Here is a 25,745-nt window from a genome sequence, read left to right as displayed (position 1 = left end):
TTCTCGTACTTCATTAAGCATCATCAGATGAACAGAGAAAGGGTGGCTGCCTGTCACTTAGCATGGAGGGATCTGGGCTCTCACTGAAGGTTATTTCCTTACAATATCCTCAATGGTCCAATTGCACTAGCTTTGCCTTTATGAAAATTCCCTTTGAAAAGTGAGTCACTAACCCAGGCGGGAAATTCTTTTGAAATACAAATGAAAGACACATTGAATGCAATTCTCTAGATAATAATAGTTCTTGGAAAACTCCACCTCTCACCTCCTCCTACCCTTGTTTATTCTTTCCCTAAGAAAACTCACTCATTGAATTAGACTGAGATGATTTCTTTTTATCTGGTTTTGTAGTACAATATTTTTTACAAGTTTTCTAGTAGAAAAAAACAGATATTTGCTGAAGAAAAGAAGTATCAAGAAAGGTAGGTAGTGCTGAAGTTTCTGTTCCTAAGTAGGTTAACAGATTGACAGACTACTTCCTTCTCAGCAATTCATTATTTCAGGGCTTATTGTCTTGTTGTTGCTATTTTAAGCAGGATTGTCAGAACTTGCCTGCAAGCACTGAGCATAAGTCTTCTCTCTACTATTATATCCCAATAATTGATTTTTAACAACCTGTGGAGGCCTGAGGGAGCTGGGTGAAAAGAGCAACACAAACTGTTAAATATTTCTGCAAAGTCCCAGCAGCTCAAGTAACAGCCCCATTCCTGCAACTCTGTAAGAGGGGGATACCCCTCACTGCACTTGCTGCTTCTATCACAAAGCTTTAAGAAAGGGAAATCTCAGAAGATTCTGGGTATTCCTTAACAGGAAGGAAAATGAAAGGCAAAGACATCCAATAAAGGATTTACCAGTGGTGTCATGGGGACTGTCACCTCCTCTGACCCCAGTGGGACAGGGAGGCTGGTCATAGAGCAGGGTCATCTTTACCCACATGGCACTCATGTCAAGCCCTAGCACCCCACTTTTGGCACCAAACAACTCAGGCATATGCTCCTGAACAGCATCCACCTGCAGGAAAGCAGACAGTCCAAAAAAAGCAGAGAGAAGAAACCTTTCACCTACTTCACACACAATTGATAACACTGGCAAATGATGTTTTGTGACACTAATTCTGGGACCAACAGCATTCTGGGAGCCAAGTCAAGACCAGCAAGGTCCAAATTTGTGGGGAACTGAGCAGCCCCATGAGATAACTGAGGGTCAGAGTCCATCAAGCTTATTTCTATCACCCAAATGAAAGCCCACCTACAGCAGAAGAGCCTGTGTGACCACCTCTGGAGGGGTGAGCACCTGTGTGTTGCCCCAAGCTATCTTATCAGTGCTTTTTTTAAGCAGCCCAGCAAACACTGTGTGATCTGATACGGCAGGGGGCAAAGGACCCATCTGGGAAGTCATTAGGAAAGCATGGGCAAAATGACCAATTTCTGGAATGGAGAAAGATTCCCCTGCAGCTTGCATGCAGGTGAAGGACAGAAAGCAGTTCCTTTCAGACTGCTGTGAGCCTCTCCTGCTGTTTTAATGGCAGCCAAACTGCTAAAAGTAGGTAAAGCAACTTACACCAAACCTTCCTGCTACTATTTTCTACTGCCGGGTTTAACATATCCTTCACTGCAGCTTCCACAGCAGAGGATCTTGCAGGATTGTAGGGTACACCCCCCAAGTTGCTGTACAAATACAGCATTGTTTAATGAGGCTGTAAAGTCCTTCCTTGTATTGGTAACAACCTTTACAAATTAATTTTTCTGACAAAATCTGCACTGAAGCACCAGTGTGATCTGTTTACCCTTGGCTTGTTCAGGGTTGTGCAGTGCAACTTTGTGGAGCTTTAATTTCCTCACATTTTTAATGCCTGGCAGTCCTGTTTAAAATGCCCTGGGGAAAATTAAAAAAAAGGGGGAAAAAAAAAGAAAAAAGGAAAATAAAAGCACCTTATCAGCAGTCCCAGGGAGAAACCTTGCTCAGCACAGTGCAGAAAACCTTCCCAGGAGGAAACCAGCAGCAAAAGCAGGAGTGCAGCAAACCCTTTCTTAGCTCTGCCCCAGAGAAACACACATCTGCCTGCCAGTTGCACACCCAGCTGGCCTCCTACCCATTTGCTTCTCTTGTCCCTCCTGTCATCCAAGGTCTCCTGCACACATTCACATACTTATTTTAGGAAACCACCAGCAGTCCCCTATAACCTTCTCATTTGACTCTTACGGGTTTGTTTCTGCTGCAGCATCTCCACACAATTAGCCAATTACGACAGCTAATTAATCATCAAAACCCAAAAGGCTAACCTCCCACCCTCTTTGCTGCCTCATGCTGTGCATTAGCCCTTGCTGAGCAAGCAGCACATGTGGCTGGAGATTCGATGCTCCCCCCAGTCCCACTCCCTGCTCCCTTCCACCTCTTGTAAAAGCAGGATGTCACCAAATAACCTTGGTATGATCAGAGCGGTTCTGCCACAGGGCTTCCAAGTGAGGTCCTAAACACAGTATCACAGGCAGGCTCCCAAGGAGACTCCTCTCCACTCTGCACTGTCCCTAGTTCAGGATATGGGGCCAAACAAGAACTGTCCTCTCAAAACCACCAGCGCAGCGTGACAGAGATTAACACACTTGAGGCTCCCCAAACCTTCCTTACAGTTAAGCAAGCAACTTCTGCCAAGAAGGGTTGAACCAGATGATCCTTGAGGTCCCTCCAACCTGGTATTCTGTGACTCTAAAGGAACCACCCACTTCTATCTGGAATGTAGCTGTAATAAGGATTGAGGGATAAAATAAACTTTACTCTTCTCGTGCCTAGCCCATCACTAAGGCTGGTTCTAAACCAGGTGCTCAGTGCACGTGAACTTCCCAAACATGCACTCACTGCTCCCCATGCTGAAGCACAAACTCTCAGTGGAGAATTTCAGCAGGATATGTGATTTCACCCAGATGCTCTCAGGTCATGCAGTTTCCTGATGAAACTCTATGAAAACATCCAGTCTGTTTTTCAGTTTCTGGACTCCACAACACATCTCCATCATTTAAGGCTTTCCTCAAACTAGGGACTTCATACAGACAGTTTATTCCATCACTTCAGCATCTCCACCTGGGCCATCTCTAGTTTTAGAGCAGGCCCTCTTTTTCTCACAGGAGATCTGCATGGGAACTCACAGCTTGCTCTTCAGCCCCAGACAATTCCCCTGCCATTCTCTAGCAGTCCTGGAAATTAAAGGATAATTTGTCTTTGAAAACCTTTATGCAATGGCTGCTAAAGTTCACCACCAAACAAAGTGGGGCCACGGGCATGAAACACTATCTCAGCTGTCACTTAACAGAGGCAGAACCCATCACCTGCACATGCAAGACACACACACACACAAAGGGAAGACTACTTGAATACCATTACCACAGCTGAGAGTGGGCAGCTATGCAACTGTTCCAAGAAACCTCACACCTCTATCTCCTTCCACTCTGCCTGCCTCCTCTACTTGGGCTGTTAGCAGTATGAAGCAGGGGCAATTTGGAGCAGGCTGCTCGGCCGTTGGTGTCAGTGAAGGCATAGTGTGAGGTTGCTAAGACATACCAGCAGCAATAACAGCGGAGCTGGAATCACCTCTGCAAATGAAGGATGAAGAACAGTGCTTTGTGCCCTGGGAGTGGGTGAAGGAGGGAGGAGGACAGGACACTTCTAGCAGGCTCCTAAGCACATCGATGCACTTTCATCATTCAGCAGTTTGCCATTGTCCCATACCCAAATTCTGACAATTGCCAAACACCTCTGTGGTCAAGCAGACCTATTTACGTGAAGTCAACCATGCACACTAAGCTGACGAGGGAATAAACAGGAGTTACTCTTTGCTCCTATAAACAAAGAAAGTGCTGGAGAAATGCCGAGTCATTTGAAAGGATCAAGGGGCAATTAACTGGGTCACAATGACTGCAATATATGTACTTATCTTAAATCCCTACCTCATGCCCTCTGTCTTGCACAGGACATGATTCACTGTCTGCTTCTGAGAATGACCCAGACTCATCGCTGGAGTTTGTTCCATAGGATGGCTCACATTTAATCTGGGCTCGGACTGGGTTGTACAATCCGTCCCCCACCACACCGGGCTCCTGGTGCTCAGGTGCCAGGAATCGGGGGCCTTGGGAGCAAGGGGAAGAGGAGAGCTCGCAAAGACGCAGGCTGCAGGGGGAGCCGCCGCTGCCGTCCTCTGCATATGAGTAGGAAGAGCATGAGCTGGATGTCCTGGTTCTGGTTTCCAAAGGAGGAGAGCGAGGGCAAACTTTAATTGGCACCGGACAGCTGGTGTTCGGCCGCATCCTTCCCGGCAAGTGATCAGCTGTCAGTCCGCTGTGCGAATAGGTCTGAGAGCTGGGGAGAGACTGGCTACTGCCAGCCCACAGGCCCTTTGGCACAGTCTCAGTGAGGTCTTTGTCCAAGCTGCTCACACCAGAATATGAATGCACCGAAGTGTTTACTTGGTCACAAGCGTTTGAAGAGAATATAACACTCCTCCTGTCCAGTTCCCCTTCTTGCTTACAGAGAGTTTCAAAGCCGGGCCCCCTGAGTGGCGATCCCACTGTGAAGTTGGAAGCATCCTTCTGCATGGCATGGGACTGTCCATAGTTCCCTGTGAAAGGGATGTAATCAGTTTTGTGGTCACCCTGAGATGTCCCTTTTTCAAAAGGGCATGCTGGACTCCTGCCAAAGTGCTGTTGGGAAGTACTGGGGAAGCCAACCAAATCTATGCTTTTTGTTCTGTTGAAGAAAGACCGCAAGCAAGAAGAGGAGGACCCACTTTTCGGCCTGTCAACGCAAGTGGGGCTTGGCTGTTTCCTGTCCATTTCAACATCCCCTTCTTTATCCCTGATGTCAGGTTCATCTCCAGACAGGCAAAGTGTGATGCTTTCTTCATCATTCTCTTCATTCTGAGGCTCGCTTTTTATCTGCCCCATAGCAAGTCCTGATTTGAGGCCATTTCCAGAGCTCTCTTCACTGAATGTGCTTGCAAAACCTGAGGTACTGATGTGTGATGTGTTGTAGACATTCTTGGTACAAGCAAGCTGGTATTTCTTGTATCTGGGGTACCGTGTTACTGCATCTTTATCCAAATTGTCCTTGCTGTCCCTCAGCATGTCAGAGTCAGACAGCATCCCTTCGCCTTTGTCTGCTCCAGCAACAGTGGTTTCAAAATTGAAGGGCTCTTGGTGCATCCTCTCTCTGGGGCAAGATATTTTTGATGTCTCCGATTCCATCGTCTCCTCCTCATCTCCATCCGAGTTCTCCTCATCGTGCATGCGCTGACAGGTGGTATCTTTTTTGCACAGGAACAGGCCATCTTCATTGTTCAGCAGCTGCGTCTGAAGGAAGCTGAAGCAGGAGTCCTCCAGGTTGTGCATGCGCAGGAATTCAGCGCAGTGGATGACCTCTTGGATGTTTTCTCTGCTGAGTAACAGCTTAGCAGTGTAAGCAAACTGTAACAATGGACCAAATCCCCTGACAGTGACCTGCAAAAAAACAGAAGGGGAGATTGACAGCGTTACTATCAGCTCTTGCTACCATCCCAGGTCCTTCATCATATAGTTACTCTATCACGCCAGCAATGATGCTACATCCAGTAACCAGCACTGCTCTCTTTATGTTGCTCCTGTGAACCATTACAGGTTGAGCTGAACACTGTTTTTCCTAAATATCTTGAGGACCTATGAACTAAGCCTCTTCTCTAACGAAAGGCTGGAAAAAAATAGACTGGTGTGGACACTGATAATTCTTGGGTGGATCTTATTTTAACTGTGATGGGCACTTCTACAAAAATAACAATTCAATTTTGATTCCTTTTTTTTTATTGATTCTTTTTGATGGAAAAGAAATAGGTTAAGTACTGGCTCCACAGTTCTTTTTTCCATCCTGTGGAGATTATTCTCATACAGTTCCTGATTTTAGTGAGTCTAAGGTACAGCTAACATGAAAGAAATCCATATACATAGTTCAAGTGATGCAAATTACTCTGAGTCTCAGCCCAGTACTTAATTTTCCACCATTTTCTTTGTAGGAAAGAGTAACAAGTATTTCTAGGACAGTGATCTCCAACCAGCTGTTCCAGGTCTGAGTTATGCACCACTACTCGTCCTTTTTTCTCATCATGCCATCTATATTCCTCATTCACATATCATATAATAAAAAATACACATTCCCCCCCCCCCCCATTTTTTTTTCAGTGATATCTTCACACATAACTATCAAATAACTTGCCAAGCCACATGGTAAACTATAGATATAGTCTATTTTTTGACAAAAAATGCACTGGCATTAACTTCAGTTGTGTTTTTTCCCTCAATGGGCAGGAAGCAAAGGCAAATGGAAAACCATTCTTCATGAAGCAGACAGAAGCTGCTTCAAAACCTGGGCTCACCATCAAGGATAAAGGTTTTTCCACAAGACGGAGATTCAGTGGTTTGGCCACTAAGTTGAGAGACCATAACTCAATTTCCCATTGCACTAACCACCTTCTACATGACCCTGACAAGTCATTTCAGTCTTGATTCACGAAGATGCCTTCTTGCCTTGCTTGCAAGTGGTGTTCATGAATCTAAGTTCCCTGTGCTTTGCATACAAAGGAAAGGCATTTAGATGGGATTTAAAAAGGCCAAATGCCTTCATGCTTATGTGAGGTTGGAAAGCAACCTCCTGATACAACTGAGCCCAGCTCAGTTTCTTCTTTTAAAACCAACAAGAAGAGGAAGCACTGCTGTCCCCTTTTTGTAAAATGGCCTAAAGATCAGAAGAGACATAGAAAGTAGAAGACAAGGTCCATTTCCCAGGGATTCAAACTCGCATTTCCCAGCTCCTCAGAAGGATATCTTATCAAGTAGGAATGCGATACCTCAAAGGTGAGCTGCTTTTCCCTGTCCTTCCAACTAAATTCATGCTACTGCACAAGAAGCTGCTCAAGAGGTCAGTGAGAATCAGGCCACAAATTTGTGATGGTCTTATTTGTGATTAGCATAAATCTGAGTGAATGACTTGGTTCATTCATTAAAACCTTATAAATTGCCTACACTGCCTCAGGACCAATGGAAGAGCTCACAGTTTTTATAGACAATCCTGACTTCCAGGAAAAAGCCTTTGTTATTCATAGATGTGTAGTCGTGATGGTGGATTATGAAGACACCACAAGTGGTGATGGAGAGAACAATATTTTAAAACACCTCGACAACTGCTCCCAGTAGCTCTTCCACACATATTACCACCGTATCTGCTATTTCAAGAAACAGTGCATTTTCATGCAGATACTTACACACTTGCACATCCTTTTACAATACGCCTCTGGTTCAGAATTGCCTAGATTTACAGCTGGCTATTAAACAGATCTCTGCTTTATCAGTGTTACACTTTCTGCCTATCTGTTAGATTATGAGCTCACTATAAAGGCCTATCTGCATTTTATCTATGCAGCATGATGAACAAAATTGCTTGGGAACTTAATGAGCTCCTTGCAGGCCGATGTTTCTCTTTTATAAGATATTCAGTGTGGGGGCTTACATATGCCTACACATTTTGCAAGCTCCACAGTAGCACAGACTGTAGGAGAAGCCATACATACTGTCTGGGGTTTTTGGGTTCCTTTTGATGAGGAGGTACTCTGAAGAATCAACCCAGCTCTCCTGGCAGTTGTGTCCCTTGGCCACTAGGTGGAACGACTGGAAAGCAAATGACAATCATTCGCTGTGCCCGGCCAGGGTTTCACCTGCCAGCCTGCGGGCCCAGCACAGGCACTCTGCAGAGCCCCGGGCTGGCTCAGACCACCCCACAGCACGGCTGTCTCCCACACTGACTCAGATTTTTGCTGCCCATAAATAACCATGATAACAGCAGCAAGACAGCTGTTACAGCTGTTCTGTGCTGGATGTACTGGGAACAGAGCCTGAGACTGCATTGTGGGCTCCTGACAGTGCCCAGCAGACACCTCAAGTGAAGGACGATGAAAACACTGGTGATGAATTTAACCTCACAAGATCTTACCCAATGACACAACTTTCCTCATTCTCAAGATCTTCAGATGCAAAGGGGGAAAGTTTCAAGCACCTGGTGCTTGTCATTGCCCTCAGGGAGGAATCTCTCAAGTGCCAACGCTTGAAACTACACGAACAATAACTTTAGAAACAAACAGATGCAAAGCTTGCTGCCAAGTGTGAAAACCAGTGCAAACTCTGCCGCCTGAAGCTGTCTAAATATTGATTTGGTTCCCGTGGTGGGTCCCCTGCCTCAGCCCCACCAGCTTTGGGACCGCCCATATCTGATGCACTCTGTCAAGATGGATGAAATCAAAGCGCTGAAGTGTGGCTATGAGCACCATATATTAGGAAAGAGAAGGCTTCGAAGCCATGTGCATTACCATCACACACGCATTTCTGTAGGAAGAGGTAGGAACAGACTTTAAAAATGATTAGACCTGACTGATGCATCCCAGTGAAAACAGCTACTGAAACCAAGTTGATCTGTGTTTTCAGAAGGAAACAGATCATTTCTCTGATATAACAGTCCCCATTTACACGTGAGAGAGACCTTTGCTGGATGAGTAAAACACATGCCAGCAACAATTTCAGTTTATTCCCCCCCACTGTAAATAAGATGCCATATGTCCCAGTTTTGTTTGCTTTTAAGTGTTATTTTCCACGTACATTAATGTTTAAGTAGGCAGGTCAATTTGTGGGAACCTCCACCAGGCTCCTTATCCAAGCTCATACTCCAAGTCACTGCTTCCCTGCTCTCCAATCGTTTAACTTATGCTGATTTCTACCCGTTTCTGTTGTGTAAATGGGGACAAGAAATTGAGGCACAGTAAAGGTAAAACATACATAAAAACATCAATGCACACACAGACAAGAAAAGCAAAACAGAGATTCTCAGAGGCCTGCTCTCCCTTATCTTTAAAGGCAGGTCAGGAGAGGACTTTTCTTGTGTACATGAAACATGACAAGTCTAAGTATGAATCATTTTGTCTTGCTCCTGTTCCCAGCTGGTCTTGTATGCATTAAAACCCATCTGCACAGCAGCGCACAGAGGACATGGGTACTGCAACCCTACCTAAGCCATCTGGCACCTCTTCTTGCTCTACAGCAATCCAGGAGATCAAGCACCAGGGATACACATGCAGCTGTGCTGCTACAGGTACACCATGCTCAGCACATGCTACGGAGGTCTACGTCAATTCAACACTGTGGTGATAACAAGCCTGACCACTGCTAAGGTGAAAGAAAGTTCTCCAGTCCTTTATGTGCCGCTTGCATTCCAGACTGTGCTAGCCGAGTACATCCATGCCCTCATGAATGTATGATACTGAGGAATGGGCTGGAAATAATGCAGTGATATAATCACCATCAAGAGAGTTGTTAATCAGCATTAGCCATATTGAATTTACCAGCAAAATACAGACAGAAGCCCTGCAGAAAATAAGCATGCAAAATCTATTTTAGTTCAGTCCAACACTGCTTTTCTTCTTACAGAGTCTGTGGAGTGCAATGCTCTGGTTAGTTTTAATTGATTTAAGACACCAGACTTCCACTACTTCCTTTGGGAGATCATTGCCAGACTCTACTTGAAACCTCCCTGTGAGGAAATCTTCCTGCTCTTATTTTCCTCCATCATCTGTCATTACATTTTCTCGATGCATTCCGGGTAATGCTTCTCCCTTTTGAAGAAATATTTGTGTTGTTATACTCTCTGCCTTCCCTTCTTCTTTGGTTGGCATTATATCATTGACGAAAACCTGGCTAACTCAAGGAAAACAATATTGATCACTGTCAGATGGCAGAATAAGAAGCTGAGACAAGAGTCAGCAACGAGGAATGCTAGTAAAGAAGGCAGCATTACAGATGCAAATATAGAACACTTTTAGCACAGCATTTTTCTAAAACTGGGCATGAGTTGTTCTAAAATTAGGAGGAGGGTTACCTCACTTTCATGTTAGGAACATCGTATTTTCGTTAAGGGACTCCTATGGCAGAGATTCTATTTAAAGGCAGTTGTACACACACCCACAGGCACCACAGGAGACACAGCACTGTGGGTGAACTCCCTCTGGCTCCCCATTGTACGTGGTCTCCTCCATGACAGCCGATCGAGCGTGGAAACCTTTGCGTTGGCTGCATTGCCCACACACGGGATTTGGCCTCTGAGCACATGCAAAGGTCTGACATTTCTGAGGACAGGCTGGACTCACTGTGCGCTGCAGAGTTCATCAGTGCTGCTCGTTAGCTGCTGCCCAGACTTCCAGATGTCTCAAAATCCCAGACAAATAGACAAAATCCTCCAGTTCTGCACAGACAGTATTTCTTAGAGGGGGAAAAAAAGGTTATTTCCAAGGGAAACATAGATGTCTGGTAACTCTGCTCCGAATGGCATCTGTATGAAAAGCTGCATATGGAGTGGGGAAGGTCAATCCCTGCAAAATGCCAGCAAGTCTGAGTTCAATTTAAAGAGGGGAAAAGTGACTAAGGGCAAGGAAAGATCACTGTAAACATGTAGGAATGTAAAACTTGGCAAGGCAGTATCTAAAATGGAGCAAGAGAATGTTTACTGTAATCTGATGCATACGATCATCAAGAACAGAGAACTCTCTAGTTTGCTACGTGGTGCTACTGACGATTGCAAAGAAGAAACTTTGAAGAATGAAAATGTAGGGATTTTCTCTTGACTCTTAAACTAACAGCGAGTTCAGTGACATCTTGGAAAGCTTTCCAGGGAAGGTGATGGATACTTTATGTATGAGTACTGCAGAGCAAAACTAACTTGCTCTGGCAAGGCAGGCTTTAATTTGCTAGGCTTTTCCAGGCCTAATTTTTGTGCTAATGAGAGCAGAGTGCCAGTGATCTTCTAGAAAACAGCATCTAAGTTCAACAGCAAATGTACAAGCAACTGTTTCAAATAAAGCATACCTAGGGCATATTCAAAGAACAAGCTCACTGGCGGTGGTGTGGGAGGGCAGAGGCCCCTCCTCCCCTCAATCAATGAGATCTGCAGAACATTAGTTGCTAAATCCTACCAAACTGTGGATAAATTAGATGGTCAGACCTGGAGCCCCACTGGGAAAGCAGAAGTCCTGACAGAGGAGCGAAGGCAGAGGTTATTATCTTTATGTGCTGGAGTAGTCTTTTTGAAATCAATAGGAGCAATGATGGGTTTTCTGCGAAGCATGAAAACTGCTTGTAAAATTATGGATTATATTTTTAGTATTTTGATTTTCAGGTTAAATTCATCACCAGGTACCTAAAAACAGTTGGAAAGCCTCCATCTCTAATCTCCAAACATCAATGTAATTATTGGGCCATTTTGTAGGGAAGGAAGAAAAGAAAATTGAATAAAACCTCATATGCTGTGTAACAAATCCCAAACTAAATATTAATTTAGAACAACTGGATAGAAACACACAAGTAATGCAACCGTTTTCTTTCAGAACTCAAAATCAATCTGTTATTCACACATTGTTTTGCAGTGGGCCTACGGTGGTACCCACTTTGTTAACCTTTCAGTGTTGCTATTGCAGCCTAAAGGCGTGTGTGGAGACCTTCCAAATCCACCTCAGCCCTGAAGTTTGTCTAATAAACCCAAGGATGTATCAAACAAACTACTAACTTCTCACTCAGCCAGCGTGTTCCTAACAGCACAACTTATATAATCAAACACACGCTGGAAACAGGAGATAAGATTAGTGACAGTTAACTGCTGCTATTTTTTCCACAGCCTGAAGAAGGTCTCTGGGATTAAATATTAACTCTAATCTTATTTGCTAAAATTAGCACACACTGTATTCTTTTTCTTTTACAGCCAATTGCAAGTATAGTGCAGAAGTTATTTTTAGAGTGTAATCTGATAACCAAAATCAGTCACCAAAGCTGTTATTCCATTAAGAGTTAAGAGACTTCCTGGCTATTTACTTAGTTATTTTTACCTGGGATGTTGAAGACTGGCAGATCCTGGTTTTCCTAGCTTCAAATTATTTGGTTTCAGAAAACTGTTTTAAATTTTAAATATATTACTAGGCTCCAACAGGTCAGGAGTGTGCAAAATCAATGGCGCTAGACATCAGGGTTTTTTTTTCCTATATTTGCTCAAAGTAAGCCTGCACATAGCCAGGAATTATTCTGTAACCATGATCCTTTTACATAAGGTGAGAACATGCAGGAGGCAGGAAAAAGTCAGAAAAAGATATAATAAATAGCAGAGTACTTTTGTAAGCCAATGCCATGCCAGTATTTTACTGCATTTTCCCCTCTTTAATTTAAATGTTCTCTCACCAGCAGCTTATGGATGTATTTCCCTTATAAAGCTGTGGAGCTCCTAAAATGAGTAATCACCCTTTAAAATCCAGCTTGGGTGAGAAGTATCAGATGCAGGTATTTGTGTTGTCTGAGCTTTTAACAAGACAGGAATGTACAAGCTGCAGACAGAAAAGACTGATGAAGAGAGGCCTTTGTTTTCATTCTAAAGCCACTTTTTAATTAAGCAGATACCCCGATGGCTCCAGCTTAGCATTCTGCCACTTCGGGTAGTACATACATACTTGGACAGAAAAGGGACCCAAAGTCCAAGTGACAGTCTGACATCTCCTGCATCACATTGTATTGCATCACATCACACCGCAGGGGTGGGAAGCCACCATATCACCACCATGACAGACACCCCTGGGCATGAATGCATGCCAGGCGATGGGAGAACCCAGACATGCAGCTCCCTTCTTTGGGAGGCTGATTTACCTCCTTTATTTCTTTAATTTTTTAGAAAGAAGTCCCACTGAAAAAGCTGCCACCTGCAAAGCCATACCAAGGGGCACCCTGGTACCTTTCCAGTGTATCCTTCACAACAGCTTCTTGAGGCATCGGGCTGAGAGCTCCAAGGAGATGCTTAACAACCTTTAGCAGCACTTTTGAGAAAGAAGCCACATCGGAAATGCTAGATCAACTTCCAGTTTTGTGCCTGATACCCATGCAGATACTCCCTTCAGCTTTCCCCCTTTAAAGTCCCAACTTTTGGCCAGATGACAAATTTACACTAGAAGGCCTGTGACAGTATTTACAAATCTAAGGAGGAAAGCAAATCACTTCTTACTGTCTTCTCCAGCCTAACAGATCTTCAGGAGCAGCACTTCAAAGGGCCTCCTCCCTCCCCATTCGAAAAGGAAGGAAAAGACTGTATTTCTCAGTGTTCAGGGAGCACCACAATGCTTCTTGTGTGACGAGGAGGAAGAAGAGGTCATTCACGCTAGACTCGCCTTAAGGATGGGGAGCAGCAATTGCAAACTGGGTCCATCACACCACGAGAAGTGCATCAGTGCTGATAGTGGGGCAAGGGGCTCAGAACTGATCGTCAAGTGTAAAGATGGCGTAAGCAGCCAGCAGATCGATGCCCATATTATTGGTTATGTCAGCACTCGACTGCACTTGACTTATGGGTGGAGCGTTAAAGAGTTAAGGCACCCACATACTTGGGGTTTTCTGAACCAGATTCACTGCAGTAATAGCCTCATCTAAACACTAGTTTATTAAACCACAAACGGTATACTGCCTGTAATGCTATGCATCAAACCAGAGGAATGACAGCTGAAGTACCACTGTTTGGAGAAAATATCTTAATGAACTTGAGCAGAACACTTTTTTCTTAACTAATTACATAGTTTGTGGTACATTGTCAATGTTGGAGGCTGCCCAGGGCAGCTGAAGAACAGGGAAAAATCAAAATCATGGCCAAGAGAGTATCTGCTGGCAAGAATAGGTGAAAAAATTGGAGAAGAACTTTCAAGCTGCTGAGGTCTGACTCTGGGTGGAGGTGTTAGAAATAGAATTAGAGATGAGGATGTTTCAAGTAACCTTTTCTCTGAAGGAACCACTTGGCTACGACACGACTGAATCAACAAAGAACACATAAAAACCAGTGGCACTAATTAGCAGTTTAAACACTCAGGCATGAACTGGAAGATAAAGCAAAGGGAAATACTGCTGTGATATCTGGCAGTTTGCAATACATTTGTTTTTCCAATGCAACTTACACCTTAAGAAACCTGGAACGCAGTAATGAGGCATGACACAGGAAAGTGGCTCAGCAGAAATGCTACCTTCTCTCCTTGGGTGCCTGCACAAGCCATGCTCAAACCATCGAGGAAGAGCTGGGCAGAAACGAGCAGATTTTAACCCAAGAACATCATCAGAAACGAAGTGCAGCTAAAATTTAAAATTAAAATCAGTCCCGCATTTTTGCAAAAGGGAAACTAAACTGACCCTCAGATTAAAAAAGAAAAAAATTAAAGAAGGGAAAGTGTTGAGCAGTGAGGAGGGGGGAGGAGGAAGTGGGAAAGCTTTCACAGAATATAAATTGCGAGAGAAGAGTCTGTGAAAGATCTGTTTAGGTGCATATCATGAACCAAAGTGGGGAGAAAAAGGGAAAACAAAAAGCAGTTTAAGAACTTCTCAAAGGAAGAAACTCTAGAAGCCTCCAAGTTACATTAGGAAATACCAAAATAGGCAGAAAATTAAGACACATGTAGAAATGTGCTAATTCAGAGGGTGCTTAGGGGAGTGGTTCAGAGTTTCTGAAGCTGCAATTAATACACAAGCAAACACAATACAGAAAAATTACAAAGACTGTAAATTACATGAATACTCCTCTTTCCAAAGTATGGCAGAATCCATTTATGTGAATAAACTATGTAATCCAGTGTATTAAATACACACTGCATTAAAGACACTGTAATTACTTTATAAAAACGAGGAATACTTCACAGCAAGACGTCTCACTACAAGCCCTGCTATTATACTTTGCATAGCGTAGGAAAGAAAGAAGCAGGCTCTGTCAGATATGATTTAGGAAAACACAAGGCTGCAGTCTGAGGAAGAGAACTAAATCAGAAGACAAAGGAGCTGGAGAAGAAGCAGGCTCAGGAAACGGTGCTGGCTAATATCCGATGCATCTCAAGGATGCTCAGCTGTGGGTTCTACGGGGCTGATGATGCCAGTGCTTCCAGCATTACCTGTGACCACGCACTAGCATGGCACAGTATATAAAATCACTGGCATCCTTAGGCCTGTGTAGCAGAGAGCACAGCCAAGCAAATACTGGAACATTTGAAATCTAGAGATGCTTCTGCTAGGCTGTGGAAGGAACTGAATATCAAAGGCTTTACTACTGCACTTCACAAGGTAACCAGGCAATTACAATTATTAACTGATATGCTGAAACCCTGTAAAAATAACCTGGCTTCCTGCAGGCATCGTATTTTTAACACAAAACCTGCCAAATACTGCATAAGTTCCAGATTTCCCTTCCCTCCTCCCCTGCCTTGCCTTCTAATTTCTGGTATTTGGACACACAGTTTTTCTGTGTTCACCTTGGTTTTGCTCCTGCATGGCTACTAGCAGATCTGAGGATTATGGTGGCTTTTGTTCCACTGCTTGGTGCGTTCACATTTCATCAATGATGTCCACTCAGCTCACCAAAGCACATTTACAAGGCGAACCAGCCATTGCTGAGCTGCCAAAGTTCCTCTCCTCCCATCCTCCATGAGGAGCAGTTAACTCCTCCCATGGTAGCCCAAAACGTTAGCTAAGCCTCCATAAATCTCACCAGAAAAAAACAGAGGTATTTGCTTTCTTGCTGAGATCACACCTGCTGCGAAAACAGGCAAATGGCTCTTTCAGTCCCTAAAGAAGCACAGGCCCAGCAGGAGTGCCCTGCAGCACAGTGGTCAGAGGATGGGAAGGATGGGCAACGGCATTCCAGCCACAACCCTGTGCCCAGCTCCACGCTGCTCCCAAGGAATTGACTTTCTCCTTTTTGACCTATAAATGAGATTTTTAAGATCTAACCAGCAAGTGAGGCGTAGAAAATGCCATCTATGCTAGAAGCCCTAGAAATACTCATCACATAGAAAAATGATGGCATTTCCAGCTTGACATGTGACTTACCAGGAGGATGGAAGTTGGGACTTTACAGCTATTTGTGTGTGTGTTTTTCTACATATGCTCACGTGCACCCACGCATGCTAGTGTGAGAAAGAGACTAGAGAACGTGAATGTGTGCGAAAGGGGCTGAATTAGCCCCATCTGCTCCGAGAAGATCATCATCTCCTTATATTTCTGTTATCATCATATCATTGCCACACTAGAGTGCTTCTAAAAGGCTACAGCTCTGGCAGCCAGCATCATTACAGCTGCTCAGATTATTAGAAGCATAAATAAAGTCTCAGAGACACTACTAAGAAAATATTAACTACAATTATTACTGTCTGATAAAATAATGAACAGTGAAGTGTTATTCTGCTGCCTCAGTCACCAGTGCGCATTTATGTGTGTCTTGAGTAATGAAAACCAGTTTATTTGCATACTGAATCATCCTGGTTCTTGCTATTTTATTTTGTTTATCTTTCTAAGGGTTAAGGAGGCTGAAACTCCGTGCTTGCAGAAATCAGTACCCCACCTCCTTTTCTGCTCTATGTAATCCCATTAATTCCAAATGAACAGAAAGCCATGCCTGTAGCCATGCGCACGCCTGTCAGAGAAGAGAGACGGGGCAGTGTGCAACCTACCAGCAGCAACTCTAAAACCTCCTGATGGACTTTTATTCTTGGACCTTGTTGCTTTTTCTCCCTAGATGAGAAGCAAGGGCCCACATGATGTCAATGCCATGTTTGCTGCGTGGATCCTCCTCGCCTTTGCCTCTTCTGCTGGCCTGCACTGCTTTGGCTTTGTGAGCTTGTTTTTCCCCACATTCACAAGTGGCCCTGGGCAGTACTGTCCCTTCTTGACGGCAGTGAGGAACTGGGGTTGGTTTCTAATTAATAGAAGTTATGACTTCCCTGCAAGCACTGGGAGAAAAAGTTCTTAACCGAGTTCACAGTGCTGATGGTGGCTGACACTGCCCAAACACAACTGCTGCAAAACAGACATTTTCTCTACCAGGGCTTGTGGGAAGCTGATGACTCAGGGCGACAGCAGGGTGACAGGTAGCTGTGGAACATTATCAAGATGGATACCCAAGCTGGGCTGTTTCTGCTGGAGTGCACAAGGCTGGCCCAGGGTGAGAGCATCAGGCTCCTGGGGAAGAGGGCACATCACAGCCAGGTACAAAGGAAAATTAGAAAGGTGACAGAGAGGGGCAGCAGCAACTAAATGCAGTCAGAAATGATGGCAAAAATGCAATGCTGAGTGAGAGAAAAGGGAAGAAGTCATCTTCCAAGACAGCTTCCCTCAATCTAGGCCAGGAAAACCCTGCACCGTACCTTTGGTGTTTTTATCCCACTGCCCTTTCTCTGTGCTGTTCCCATCATTTCTTCAGCATTTCATGCTCCCTTGCCTGGTCTCTTTTCCTCATCTACAAGCCTTTTGTTCCACCAACCCCCACCTCTGTGCTGACTGCCAGCTCTGAGCAGCCAGCCACCTTTTGATTTGCGCACCCCAGGGCTCTCGCTGCCTGCACTGGTACGACAGTGATGGAGGGCAAAAAATGGGGTGCAGAGGCAAAAGGAAACACCAACTTGAAGCACTCCCCCCTGCCAGCTGTGAGGGAAGGACAGCTCATAGGAGACAATCTTCTCCCTCCATACAAATCACTGCTAGGATGAACCCCTGCTCCTGGGAGGCAGAGTCGAGCTGCAGCCTTCCTCTCTATTTTCCCTCCAGCATTCTCCTCTCCTCATTCTCTGTAGTTGGCCTCTTCTGGCCACTAAAGCAGGTTAGATGTGGCATGCCCTGAATAAATGACCCACATTAATTTTTCCTCTTTAATTAAAGAGTTATGTGAAATAATTTGCTATGGGAAAGAAAACAATGCATTGTTCCAGACACATTTACAAAGACAAAGATGATATTCCCAAATGAATTTTGTTCCCTTTAAAGCCTTTATGGAAGGCACAACACAGAGAATGGTAAAGGATTTGCTGAAGAAGAACTGAAGTTCATTTTAAACCAGTGTACCATGTACAAATGCTGTCTTACAAATAGGATTATTTAATTTAAACCTTAGATCTGTCAAGTTCCATTACTTCAATTGGAGCCTGTCGTTTCTTGACTTCATTATAAATCAGGATTATATTACAATTTACATTAGGTAAAGTCATTGCTTCAATAGGAGGCAGTGAAAAAAAATTACACAGCAGTCGGTAAATAGAGCAAAGTCACTGCGCTGTTCTTGAAAGGCAAAAAGTCATCTTGCTAAATGAGGGTCTGAGCTGTCCTGTACCAAGACTGTTCCTAATAAATAAAAGACCTCTGGGAAAAGTGCTGAGCATACGCTGGATCTATTTTCGGCTAGCATCAGCAGCTGCTGCCCCTGGGATCACATCTTTGCTCATACCCTACACCATATGTAATCACTCCAGTGCTGCAACCAGTAAGATAATGAAAGAGCATGGCATAAATCTATACTTGAGTGGAATGCTAAATGAGAAAAATAATACAAAAAAGGGGGAAATAAACCACATTTTCAAGTCATTAGGAAGAAAGACTTTGACATATGAAGTGTTGCAACCATTAATAGCACTTATCATATACAGAGGAGACAAAGAGACAAATTAATCAAACTGACAGAACTGGGACATTTTATGCTAATGCTGGCTCCTGGGTTTTCGTTTGTATTCCTCTGTGTCTGGAAAACTGATACCATTACAGGGCAGGAAATTGCATGAATAACATGCAACAGATCATAAAAATTCACACACCAAGTGCAGAAACACTGCCAAAAGCACTGTAAAAACAAGGCTAGAGACCTCAACAGAGGAACTACCAACAGCTAATGAATGCAAATCAGACAGGAATATTTCCCATCCATGCATAACAATGAGACACAGGCTGTGACTCCGCAGTCTCCAATAGTGTAGGTATAGTATAAAGCCTGGAGAGCAAACACAGATAGCTGGGTGGAACTGCTGGCCAAGCCAATGTCTATGTTTGTTCGCAGTACTTCGGCCAGCAGTTTAAAGCCACTGGGGAACTGGCATAGCCAAGTGTCTCTTCTGTCTAAATGTGCCGCTATGTTAGATTTAATTTAATGAATCAGGTAGAAATGAGAGTAGGAGGAGGATGAAAGAGGAAATAAAACAGAGCCATGAAACAGCACATAACCACACATAACAAAAATCCCTCACCCCTGTGCAAATCCACAGCACGCAGCAACATCCCTCACAGAGAAAGACATTTCAACATAAGTCATTTGGGAAATACAAAAATACAAAACGTGCTTGCTGTTCAAAGCCACAGCCATGTTGTAAGGAGCAGGAAATGGCAAGAACTACAGGAATGCTGGGCAGGGCACGGTGTAACGCAGGATCTTGCCAAGGTTCCTTCATTTGCTGTACAGGCTTCTTAGGGACCTTTAAAGAACCCTGGCCAACCAGAGCACTGGTGAAGTGCAGAGAGAGCTCATCAGCCATATAAACACCAAATGACAAATACATTCACTTGATGGACAGCCACTGCATTTTTCATTGCTCTACATTTTTAGTAAAGTGATGCTTCCCCCTTGTGCAGTAGCTACCATACAAACCCAAGGCTAGGACTAACTTTTGGGGGGTAAAAAGAGTAAAGCTGATGCCTTTTGGAGCTGCATCCATTTCAGTTGCTGCTCTCACCTTCCCCAGAACAGAATGACATGCAGCTGATAGGACTAAGCAAGAGCATTGGCATGTCAGAACCACATGCATAAAGAGGGTGAGGAAATGCCAGCCTGCCTAGGGATGGCTGCTTTCCTGAAGAGTAAGTACAGATCAAGTTCTTCCCACATTTGCTGGAGGACCTCATGTTCAGAGGTGGCAGGGCAGGAGTTGTTTCATCCCAGCAGAGATGGGCATGGAAAGCATACAGCAGAGAGCCCAGCTCTCCAGTAGACTGCTATGGAGGTTTTACAAAGTTTTGGTCATGTGAATAGGGTTTATATCCAAACTTCAAAATCTCCTTCTGTTCCTCTGATCACTACTAAAGTCTCAATGGGGTGCTTGGCATGGTACCAAAAAATGGTGTGCACACACAAAGACAAGCTGATCCAAAAGCTTTCCAAAGACAATGATGATGCAACCTTTGTTCTAAGGGGATGTCCTGGGTTCAGCAGTAGCAGTCATTCTTCTCCTTCTTAGTAGCTGGTGCAGTGCTGTGTTTCTGACTTTCAGCCTGGGAACAGCGCTGATAACATCAATGTTTTTAGTTGCTGCTCAGTAATGTTTACTCTGACCAAGGACTTCCTGAGTCTCACAACCTGCCAGGGAGGAGGGGAAGCCGGGAGGAAGCAGAGACAGTACACCTGACCCAAACTGACCAAAGAGGTATTCCATACCACAGCACGTCATGCTCGCTATATAAACTGGGGGCAGTTACCCGGAAGGGTGAGATCACTGCTCGGGCTGGGCTGGGTATCGGTCCGTGGGTCGTGAGCGGTTGTATTCTGTTCCCTTGTTATTTCCCTTATCATTATTATTATTGGTGGCAGCAGCAGTGATTTGTGTTATACCTTAGTTACTGGACTGTTCTTATCTCAACCCGGGGGAGTTACCTTCTTTTGATTCTCCTCCCCATCCCTCCAGGAGTGGGGGGGAGGAAAGGGGAGGAGTGAGCAAGCGGTTGCATGGTTCTGAGTTACTGGCTGGCTTAAACGATGAGAGGGGAGAAATAAAAACAGGCATTCATTAATTCCTGTAAATATACATCCACCTGACAGATGGACAAGGGTTGCAAGCTGCAAATGGAACAACTTTCCCCCTTCCCTTAAATTAATAATATTAAAAAATAATAGCGCAGACAATGAGTTACAAAAAGGCCTCATGAAAACCTTGTCTTTTAGAAATTTTAATATCAGGAGGGAAATAATTTGGTCAAATAGTTATAACAATGTTGATTTCATCTGCCCTTTACAACAACAAAGACACCTCTGAAGCCTCTCAAGAACATACATGACACCTGACCCTTTTTTTACCTCTATGTGCAATCAGAGCAGCTTGGGAAAAGAAAAGCCTATTTTGAGTAAAACATCCTTTCATGAAAGAGAATATTTATAGGGGGCTTTACTACCACCTTACCATTCAACCAAGAGGTACAAAGCACAGTAACAAGAAATGACCATGAATTCTCAGACCCCCTGTAGCTACGCAATTCCTCTGCAGAAAACCAGTTTCAGAACTGGACTGTAACCTCACCCATAATCATAAATTCCGTAAGAGAAGGATTAGGCTCATCTTTGAAAAGGAAGGAAACTAAACCAAGCCCGTGGTAGCTCTTACCGGGTGTTGTTCTCTGTCCTCCAACTGCAAGATATATTGACGACAGGGAAAGAAGAAAAGGGAGTCAATGATTGAAAAGTTTCTGCTAGTACTGAAAGCAATGGTTTCTGCTTTCTGAATGCTTTAACGACTTTGTAAATGCGAACAAGCTTCTCTGTAGCATACCCCAATGCCTATATACATCATGGACACCTCTTCATTCTTCACTTCCTTGGACAGTGGTATAGATATTATTTGTCCTTAATGGCTACTGCTTACACAAATCAGACAAAAATGACAAGAATAGATGGCTTTTACAGAAGACAGGCAACTCTTATTTTTTGTGCCTTGAATTTGACAAATTAATTCAGACATTTAAAACATGACCTTAGTTTGACGTATCCAGTCTCTTCAAAACTAACAAGTTCAAGGAACAGACAGAAACTGCTTGATTTGCCTTTATGTCCAGACTAAAACACCATATACAGAAAGCCATACATGGGGGAACATGGAAATCTGCAGTCAGATAAAAATCAGGTGAAAAAAATAGTTCAATTCAACAGGCAGATGGAATGGCTGGAAACCTGTCCTCTTCTAGCCCACTTTTGCCTCCTGGAAGCAGAAATGAGCACTAGTCTCTGTGGAAAGCAGAAGGGAAGTTGTCAGGATTTGTCCTTCCCCAGCTTTTTCCTGTCTTGAAAGGTTACTGGCTCCTACCCTGTCCTTTGAAAGAAACAGGAAATAAATTGAACTTACTCTGTTTTAACTTGACCAAGAATCCCCTGACAAGGAAATTTTCTCTGCCTGTGTATCGGGGGAGAGAAGCGGCTAGGCATGCTGTACTACTGCTGTGTGGTCAGAGATGGAAATGTATTTTGCTTTCAGAGTTGCTTAAGACTAGTTTCTTACTAGCTGCAAGCCCTTGAAACAGAGGAACACAGGCTGAATTTCAAAGGTAAGCAAAAACCCAACACATTTCCCACACGCAGAAGCTTTACACAGCCAAAAACCTAGCCTCAGCCTCTTAGCTGACTGTCTGATGAAAATCCTGGACCACTTCATCTAAGGCATCTTCTCCTGAAACTGAGAACTGCACGGAATGGACATTTCTTCAAATCTACTTTTTTTTTTTACCTTGAAACACTATTACAGCCTGCATCCCCACCCATCTTGGGAACATAAAGATGTATATGCACAGACTAGGGAATTTGGTCTTATCACAAGCAGATTTCAAGTAGAGCATTACCACGTGTTTAATGCACAATACACTGGATGCCCACTTCTCTTTTAAACTATTAGCACTCTTCAGGTCCCTTTCTGGGTCAATTCTTTTATTTGGATGGTCTCCTTTCTATTGTACTACCCCCATAAACCCACTTCAGCACTGGCTTCGGGAGGTGTATCTGACACTGCAGGAGCAGAAGGGAGCACTGCGAATACAATACCACCACTGAATCCATCCTGGGTCACACCTGTGAAATCTCTCTGAGACCTACACTTCCATTTCTCTAAAGTGTTGTTCTGAAATGACGAGCAGCTGCTGCAAGGAATGATATGGATTAGGTGCAAAAGATACATAACTAAACATAGTTGCTTCAACACCAAAACCAAGATGGCTGGATTTTGAGGTCCTGAAAACTCACAGCTCCCATCTGCCAAGACTGATTAACACTCTCTGGAAGAGATCAGGTCTTGCTAGGTACCTGCTTGCCTACCGTTTGGGTAAATGCGATGCCCCAAAATTACGATGCTACAGGAAAAAGTTTTTACATCTCACCCTCAAGTATCAAGATTGTTATTTTTAAATCAAGAATTTCTTCTACAACAGCTCAAAAATTCCTAATGAAGCACCCTCAAAGTGCCCCAGTCTCCTGGTGACTGGAAGTCTGCAGCAGTTCACAGCCTCCTTCTGATCCGCTCCATGCCTCCACGTCTACTTTCTTCTTGGATGTGGTAGTCTCAGCAGCTGTTATTGATGGCAGTGCACAGGACCTCAGAGGTGATGCAGGAAGAACAGGCAGAGGACACAGAGTAAAGCCCATCAGTTGTTCAGGACCAACTGACCAGATACGGCAGCGAGTTGCTCCATTCTACCCCTATTATCTTGAAAAAGGTTGCAACTAGTCTGAAAATCCCCTCAATGTCTCCTGCATGCTTAAAAGATAGACAAGGAAGAAAATGCTTAAAAGATAGAGAGGGAAGAAAATGAGACTGAAACTCTGGCTGGGGAGTGATAAGGTGGAAGCTCTGGGTTTAGATACACGGGCTGCTCCGTGACTAGCAGCTGTGCCAGCTGCGGGTCAGCCTGTTCACCTCTGTGTGAGGTAATGTGAACCAGAGCATTTAGAGAGGTAAACATAGCTGAGTGATTCACACAAGATGATTTAATCATCACTGACCTGATGCACAGACCTGTACTATAATTCCCATCTGACGCATCAGCTTCCACCCCAGCATTCGCAGAGAGGTGATAACAATACTTTATTTGTTCACAAGAGACCTCAAAAATCTAGTGCTGAAGGTTTTATGTTACCATGTCTTAACTTCAGAACCGATACCTCTCAATTCCAGCTGTTTGGTAACACCTTGTTTATGTACTGGTTTTACTGAAAGTGCTAGTACTGTGATTCTCTGCTGTTCTCAGCCCAGCTATAGCTATTTTAACTGTAGACCCCTGGCTAGCAGCGGTCCCTGGGTCACAGCAAGGAATTCACAGTGCCATATTAATTGCAAATTAACCTACTTTCCTCCACAAAGTCTTGTAAAGCTTCATCACTGACTCTAAAGTGACCTGAAAGATGCATTGTGCAAACTTTAAGCAAGAAACCCCCAAAAAGCCCTCCCAAAATACAAATTGTAAACTAAAAAAAAAGGTACAAGGACCTCTTTGTGCGGGAAACAGTCACACTTAACCACACACTTTGACACCACCTGCTCTTAAAAAGTCAGATTAAGCAAAGTGAAAGACGAAAAAAATTTATTAGCAAATCTGAACTGTTATCCTAGGATCTTAAATTCCACTCAACTACGTCTGTACTGAGTAGCAAACTTCTTTGAGGGCTGTCTAAAGCTCATCCCTTTCCAAGGCCATTTGCCTTACAGTGATGAAACCATGTCCAGTCATATACATCATTGGGCAGTTTGTTGCTACGAACATGTGCCAAATTTTTCAGTTGATTTTAATCTGGCTTCAAAGCAACTGCCAGTGGCTCTCATGGTGTCTTTCCCCAGTAAATTGAAACATGCTTCCCAGAGATATGCCTGATACTTTTCATTTAAGTCTTTAAACAACCACACAAGCCTCCTCTCAAGCTCTTTCAGAGAACTTGTATCTCATTTTTAAAACAAACCAAGCCCGGGCTAGATGGATCTGTAGTTTGACTAAGTACAGCTGCTCCTACTTATTTATTTTATCAAAGTAAATAAAGTGCCCAAGGACATGGCTTTTAATAGTGTTAGACTGTGCTGGGACTTAGAGGTGTTTGCCGTCGGTCCCCATCAAAGTGGGAGAGATGAAAATTCAGGACTGCACAGAAGTCCTGGAATAAACCTCCCATTTCTCTCTTCAGAGCTTGCACTGAAAATGCAAAACAGAGTAAGTCTACTTGTTCCTCTAAAAAACACAACAGCCTGCCTGTAAAATTCACAAAGAGCATCTCATTCCCAAATCCTAGTACGATTCAATTGCCTTCTGCTCACCTAAACCCCATATTTCACTTCCAAATTGAACCATACTTCCTAGCCTTAATGTTTGTTGACTGCTGTGATGCATCATTTGAATACATGCCATATTCCACCCTGTAACATGCTCAATTTCACTAGTAGCTGAGAAAAACAGTCGATCTGACATTATTCACTGGGGAATCCTTGTCAGACAGTGCTGTACGGAGATAAAACCTTATCTTATTTGGGTCCTGGGAATGCTAACAAAACAAACCTTGGTACTAGGATTAGAAAATACCTTACAGGTTGTTGTCTCTGAAGTGGTGAAACTGAGGGTGTCTTATCTGGGCCTTATCTGTCTGTTTATTCAAATGGCAAATGCTCAGCCTATACTTCTGGACTCCTAAAAAAGCAGATGCTTAGCTTGCTGGCATTAAATTTTCAGAGAAAGAAAAAGCAAAGGTAAGAGATTCAAAGGTGGAGGGGGAGAAAGGGAGGAGATCTTTCAGTTCTGTTGAGGCACAATCATGGCTCAGCCACCTCATTCTCCTTCCTGCCTACATACATATTTGAATACAGAAAATACCGTCAACAAACCCAAATTTAAAACAAATAAAATATACCTCCTGTTACACATCCTTGTTCCTTCTGCTCATGCCCTTACTACATTCTACCTCTAGGACTTACTCTTCAGGACATCTTTTACATTTTAGATCTCTTGTCATGTTTGAGAGAGAAAGTTTCCACACTGCAAACTGCCTTTTCAATAGTGAGTGCAATCACAGTCAATCAGCCCAATTTAGCACTATCGGCAGGCAGGAGTCTAACAAAGGCAACGAAATTGAGTTCACTTATTGTGGTGGTGAAAACC

At 43.8% G+C, this 25,745-nt stretch overlaps 1 protein-coding gene across 3 annotated transcripts in view; it reads right to left on the bottom strand.

The window, feature by feature from the left end:
* The window catches only part of BACH2 (BTB domain and CNC homolog 2), a 190,106-nt gene that overhangs the window by 17,368 nt on the left and 146,993 nt on the right, over positions 1-25,745 (bottom strand). For all 3 annotated transcript variants that reach the window (XM_061460282.1, XM_061460281.1, XM_061460283.1), the window contains one exon: positions 3,942-5,486. In XM_061460282.1, the coding sequence (XP_061316266.1) occupies positions 3,942-5,486 (1,545 nt within the window). The remainder of the gene's footprint in view (positions 1-3,941; positions 5,487-25,745) is intronic.

This window comes from Pezoporus flaviventris, unplaced genomic scaffold, assembly GCF_033815535.1.
Source record: "Pezoporus flaviventris isolate CSIRO_AGI_PZ_B2104156 unplaced genomic scaffold, CSIRO_AGI_Pfla_v1 ptg000031l, whole genome shotgun sequence".
In the NCBI taxonomy this organism is placed as follows: domain Eukaryota; kingdom Metazoa; phylum Chordata; class Aves; order Psittaciformes; family Psittacidae; genus Pezoporus; species Pezoporus flaviventris.
This window is presented reverse-complemented; position numbering and strand designations above follow the sequence as displayed.